General features: G+C 34.3%; 1 protein-coding gene across 1 annotated transcript; it reads right to left on the reverse strand.

Moving 5' to 3' along the window:
• Positions 1–646: 646 nt before the first annotated feature.
• Positions 647–6102, reverse strand: LOC132557711 (guanine nucleotide-binding protein-like 3 homolog; the record flags this gene model as incomplete). Its single annotated transcript, XM_060222231.1, has 10 exons — positions 647–814; positions 1046–1298; positions 1703–1899; positions 2221–2357; positions 2594–2736; positions 3720–3785; positions 4074–4185; positions 4628–4715; positions 5583–5727; positions 5999–6102. Coding segments are annotated over 10 exons (1307 nt in total), but the record flags the coding sequence as incomplete, so codon positions are not given.
• Between the last annotated feature and the right edge of the window lie 413 nt (positions 6103–6515).

Here is a 6515-nt window from a genome sequence, read left to right on the forward strand (position 1 = left end):
CTACTAAACAGTAGAATATGTTGTATTTACCTGAGCTTACCGTAAAGCTGCACTACTAAATAGTACAATATTTTATATTTACCTGAGCTTACCGTTAAACTGCACTACTAGACAGTAGACTATGTTGAGACAGTAGACTATGTTGAGACAGTAGACTATGTTGAGATAGTAGACTATGTTGAGACAGTAGACTATGTTGAGATAGTAGACTATGTTGAGACAGTAGACTATGTTGAGACAGTAGACTATGTTGAGACAGTAGACTATGTTGATATAGTAGACTATGTTGAGACAGTAGACTATGTTGATATAATAGACTATGTTGAGATAGGGTCAACAGTTCCTGTGCAATACAGTCTCAAATAGGGAACAAATGTGTGATGTATCATTACAAATGGCTGTCTTTTCAAGAGGATCATAATTTATATAGTTTACACTCAGCAGCTGTGGCCTTGAGCTTTGAGCATCAACCTTGATACTTAGCTGGAAACTGGAAAATGATTTATTAAGGGAACAATTGTTTAAAACCTCATTAATATTAATTAGATCAGTGGTGTTCAAGTGGAGTGTAGTTGAATATAAAAAAATACCTTAGTGCACCACTTTATTATCTTGATGTGTGACATACTTAAAACCAAACACCAGAAAAGGGGGATTAAGAAATATTTTAATGTAACAATTCATAAATTCCTTCCACAAGTTGATCTTCTCTCCATGTTGCAGAAACAGATAATACTAACAGTCTTTCCTATCTAATCCGTTCCAAAACTGAAAGCTTCTGTCAGAGCTGAAGAAAGTTCTCCTGCCACTTTATCTGAAAAAGACAGAGAAAAAAAAAACCATTTTGAACACACACTATGTGTTAACCATCAGATCAGAATGTAGATATCTTTGATGCACTGTTGGTGTTCAAACTGTGCATGTAAATTAATTAACAGAAATGCTTCAGTTTCCTGTAAATGTAAACTGTTGAAAGACAGACAAAAACAAATCTTTAATGTTTTCTAAGAGAATGAATATTCATGACATTCCCACCAACACCCACCTGCTCTTTTCCTTTGTTTCTTCATTTTTTTGAAGTCTTGTTTCCTTTGTTTGTTGAGCTGTAACAACCCATTGGTGAGTTTTTCTTGTGCTTCCTTTTTATCGCCTTTCGATTTCTTGGCTTTGACCTTTAATTGACGTTTTTCAGCTGACCCTCCAACAGATTTTCTTCCTGCTGTCCCTTCATCCCTCCTTGGGGTCTTACCTCCATTTTTTTTCTTATTTGTATCTAAGGAAACAGTCATCTGTTTTATCTGAAGTAACAATAAAGTTATGTAAGCACTTAAAAGGGTTATTTCCAATATTTGCTATTTTCCAAGAGAAAAATTTATTGTAAAATCATCTATAAAATAAAATTACCACTTTAAAGAGAATGAATTTTAAAGAAACAGTGAATATTTGCAGATTAAAAGTAAACTGGACAGCATATAAATATGTTCAATAAAAATTGTACTTCTACTGTTTCATAAGATTTTGCCTGAGCTAAAAACGCCAGTTGTGATGCTGAGGTGTAATTATATACCAGCCCTTATTAAGACATAACATAAATAGATAGACCTATTTTACTGTATACAAACTGTTTTATTTTATCTTGGTGGCCTGCAAAGAACTTACCATAACAAGAAAGTAGTATCTAAGTAGCCTACAGAAAACTTACCATGTCATCTTCATCATCCTCTTCCTCCATGTCTGAATCCTCCATATCTTCTTCTCCCTCGTCAAAGTCAAAATCCTCCTGCTCTTCCTCGCTCTCCATCTGTGTGTCTAAAGCCGCGAGGTCAGACTCGGACATGACGACCTTGGCTGCACCAAGAGAGTCTACCAACATGTGTTTGTGACTTCGGGATTCCAACCCTACAGACAATAAGTGTGTACAATATCTCTTACAAAAAATTACCCTGTAAAATGTAAGATTATTTATTTGTCAGATTCATTATATGGTCAAACCTGCTTAAAGACCTCCTCAAAATATATGACAGAAATGACGTTGGGTTTCCATCATACCTGAAATGATGTTACCTACATACAGACTCACCAGAACAATTTTCATAAAAATATACTTAATGTGAATTTTTTTGGCAAACGTGTCATTTACTCATTATCAATTGCAATCATTTTCGTATATTTCTGAAAGGCGTTTTGTCATACCAGGCTTACAAACACTACTATGGTTACCTTGCAGACTCTTTTGCTCCTGAGCTAGTAGATCATCAAGACAGAATTCTTTGCCCATTGTTGTGACAAATTCAGCACTGACATGAGTTGGAAGGGAATGTTGCTCTGGAGGCTGTGTGTAGTATGTGATCCGTCCACTGTAACAGGTCAGGTTTACAATGTAAAACATGCCTTATGTATCTGTTTCTGAAGAATCAATAATACTTCTAACAAAGTCCTTGTAAATTGATTTGTTTAGTCCAAAAGACAGAAACATCTCAGAAAGTTTTCTCAATTTTCACCCTAATTCATAGCCTCCAGAAAAGAATTTGGCCTATATATAAAACCATATATATGAAGTGCATATTTATGTCAGGAAAATCAGCCATCTCACCATGTCCAATCATGTAAAACAGTTTTGGCAGCTTTCCCTACATCGGGTATTCCCCCTTTTTTTAACTTCCCAAATCGTTTTGCCAATAAAGCCAGAAAGTCATTAGCATTGCTGTAGTCAGGCAGCCGATAATGGAGCATCATCTGAAATAGAAGAAATCAGCCGTCAAACCTCACATAACAGGAACAGATGTTTGTAATGATGTTTATTTATGTAAGTTAACAAGGCAAAAGATACAAATTTCCTCATTGTTCTATCTTGACTTAGATGCAATTAAGCAAGTGTTTACTTGTGTGAAGTTTGATAAAAATTTCTCAAGGAATGCAACCAGCAGAGTGCTTACAAGGATTTTCTAAAAATTTTGATGCTGACCTTGACCTTGACTGACAAGGATGTTCTTAAAATATTGTCATTGACCTTGACTCTGACCTTATAACCTTGAAACATAACATGTCCAAAAAATTATGATCCCTGTATAAGTGTTAAGCTAAATGAAAATCGCACATAAAATGAAGCTGTTAGAATGCTGACAAGGGTTTCTTAGAGTATTAAACATGACCTTGACCTTGTCTGTAGAACACTAAAATTTGAAGTCATACCAGATAAAATTGCCCTTATGAGTATGTAAGGTTTGATTAAAAACCCTTAAGAATGAAGCTGCTACAGGGTTGACAAGGTTAAGTGTGCCCTTACTTATGAACTTACATACATACGCCATGTATAGTAATTCCTATATTCCCCCCAGACATTCCTCATTAGAGGATAATTACTAGCTACATATACAGCTAGCATTATATTCTTATAAAAGGAAATAATAGAAATACACATGTATATATTGTAGCTGGAAATCTTTACAATATATTCATCAAATAATGTAATCACATGTATCGAGGATTTTCCACAAGCATTGTATTTGGAGTTTTAAGGATTTTTAGTTTTATTTCTAGTGAGATATCATTATGAACAAGATCAATAATTAAAACTGTCCAGAGTTTGTTTACATACACCAATATACACATACCATTTCCCGTTTTAACAATGTCCTTATCAATCCTATAGTAGTTTATCTGCCAAGTAATATAAGTAATCAGAAATACATGTAAATCATATGAAATAGAAAATTAACCTGTTCTTTGGAGCAGCGCTTCAGTATGGCCTCAACTGGTCCTACCGGATCTTCTAAAGTTTCCAGCTGGAACATAGACAAAAAATGTTACTTATCATTCAATCTGTTTTGAAATGCATGCACTATATCAAATCTTATTCATATTTTATCATGCAAAGACAAGAATTCCACATGGAAAACTGATCAATTAGGTGTATTTCTTGGTACCACTGGAAAACAGGCTATGTAGGTAAATAACAAAATATAAAATTAATATTTTTCAAAACAGTGCTGAAGACCACTTCAATATCCTGAAGTGCATCTCATTAACAATGAATCGTTATTTACAAGAACAATTAACTGAGTGTGTCTTACCTTAACACAATTCCTGAGTATCACAGACATGTCGCTAGCACCTGTCGCCATGACAACCCCAGGACTGTCAAGCAGCTTAATATGTTTGTCTAACTGCACTTCCTGCATGGCTCTGTGAAGATGATAAGAGGAGATCAAGCATTGTCAGTTACCATATGCACATAATTTTGTTTTATCTACAGAAAGCTGTTTACAAAACAATAAATATATTACAAGACGAGAAAAATTACAGTTGTGTTTGTGAATAATATCATCACAACAGATATACCACATTAAATAGATAACTTTTTAATACATGTAGCAAAAGAGGACAAATCTGAATGCCAGCCACCAACAACAAGATAGCACATCTGTTGAAAATCATTGCTATTTTACATGAATTCCTAATTCTACAGTCCATGTATTAAGGACTTGTAAGTCCTAGAATGACATCCTGATCTGACTATACCTGTTCTAAATTTACATGTCATTTATTGAGTCTATATAGTGAGTGTATGCTGCATAGAGCCAACAACGACCATTAAAAATTAATGAGTTGAAAGGTGATATGTTACCTGGTAATTCCTGGCTGTGATCCTACATTACAAGCTTTACATCGCTTCAGACTGTTAATTATACTGCTCTTCCCTGTGTTAGGAAATCCTGGAATAGAATTCTATGCTTTTTAAACAATCTAAATATATCACATCTATTGTTTTACTTTTTTTGGTATGATTTCTAGACTTATAATCAATTAATATTTACAAAATTATTTTTGCAAAATTATGTGTCTCACATGTCCTTAATTCTTGGTATGGTAATTCTTAAGCAACATACAGAACACATTAAACTTTATGTTGCCCCAGCCTCCCAAAATATGAAGTTTATGAGTTAATTTTACATATACAACATGTGAGCACTATATATGGTTGTCATGTTTAAATACTGATCCATTGTATAACATTAAATGAAAATACTGTAAATTCTTTAACTCTCAAAATTCCTTAACATGACAATTTTACTCCAAACACATCCATCTTCCCAAGGAGGAAGACGAAACTCATCGGATATTTCACCAAACTTGTTTTAATAGGACTAATCTAAAATGAATATAACAAGTCAAATAGATTTGTTGCTGCCGTTCCCAAAATATCAACTTTATGTAATCTATTTGGTAAGTTCAGATGTTCATATATGCACTTGTACTTTATGAGAAACTGGGCAAAATGGAAAGCTTGAAAAACCAGCTACTCAGCATCTCTAATATTCAGAGTTGCTAGACGCCAAAATTTGATATTGTATTTCTAACTTTTTACAGAACAGATTTGAACACAGACTTTAAAGTGAAATTTTGAAACTGTTACCAACACCACCAGAAAGTGACACCATAGTTTGGCTTTCACATCTTTTCCTCATAACAAGACAACATACTCTGTATCAGCTCACCTGGGTGTCTTTATCACATGTATATGGCTTCTGTCTACTTTGTTATATTAATCTCCCTACTCCAAATGTTATGATCAAACTTACCCACTACACCCACGCGTATTGCTGTCTTGATGTCTTTACTTCGGCAGTAGTTACCCAGCAGTTTCATCAGGATCTCAGCTCCTATACAATGACTGGACTTCAAAACATCTTCACTCACTGTGGCCAAGGTTACCTTTTTCTGACTCTGAAGGTCATTTAAGATTAGAATTTAACATTTAACATATAATCTTTACAAAAACAATGATCATGCAATTTTAGTCTCACACTTATCATCTTTTTCATTAGTAAACATTATTTTAAATGGATCCAAACTACTTCCTGTTCACAATAATCTTACACTTTTCAGACAGGAAGGTCTCCAAACTTACAGCTTATGAATTATGATGTAGATAAAACACATGTTAACTGATGTAATCATCATTTTGATATGTTTATTTCATATCAGCTCTTCTTACCAGGTTATCAGCCTGTGTCTGTGTGGAAGCCTTGAAGGCCACTGTTGGGAACTCATTCCGTAAGTGTGTCAACCATGCCTCTACATTTTCACGAGGAACAAGATCTAAAACACACCAACAAAGATAATTGACACCTCCGTTATAGGGATAGTATTGGATTTGCTGTCATAGTCTGATTTATCTAAAATCTTCACACTAGATTGACTAGAATATGGATTTATCTGAAGGGCAGTTATCTCCACATTATTGTACCAATTAAAATTCCTAAGATTTGCTTTGTTTTTTGTGCATTTCCTGGTTGCTTGATAATAGTCCTGTTTGTTTTAACTGTCACTATTTCTCTTGGTTTCTTACATGTCTGTACCTATTTCTATGGTTTTCTGTGTCTTTGTTTACGTCTGTGTTTCTATGGTTTCCCATTTATTGGTACTGGTCAGAGTGTTTTCAGTTCCCTATGTCTTAGTGTTTCTATGGTTTCTTACATGTTGGTACCTCACCTCATGTTTCTAAGGTCCAT

The sequence above is a fragment of the Ylistrum balloti genome, unplaced genomic scaffold, assembly GCF_031769215.1.
Source record: "Ylistrum balloti isolate Yb309-2 unplaced genomic scaffold, AGI_CSIRO_Ybal_v1 Utg370712, whole genome shotgun sequence".
NCBI classification, from domain to species: Eukaryota; Metazoa; Mollusca; class Bivalvia; order Pectinida; family Pectinidae; genus Ylistrum; species Ylistrum balloti.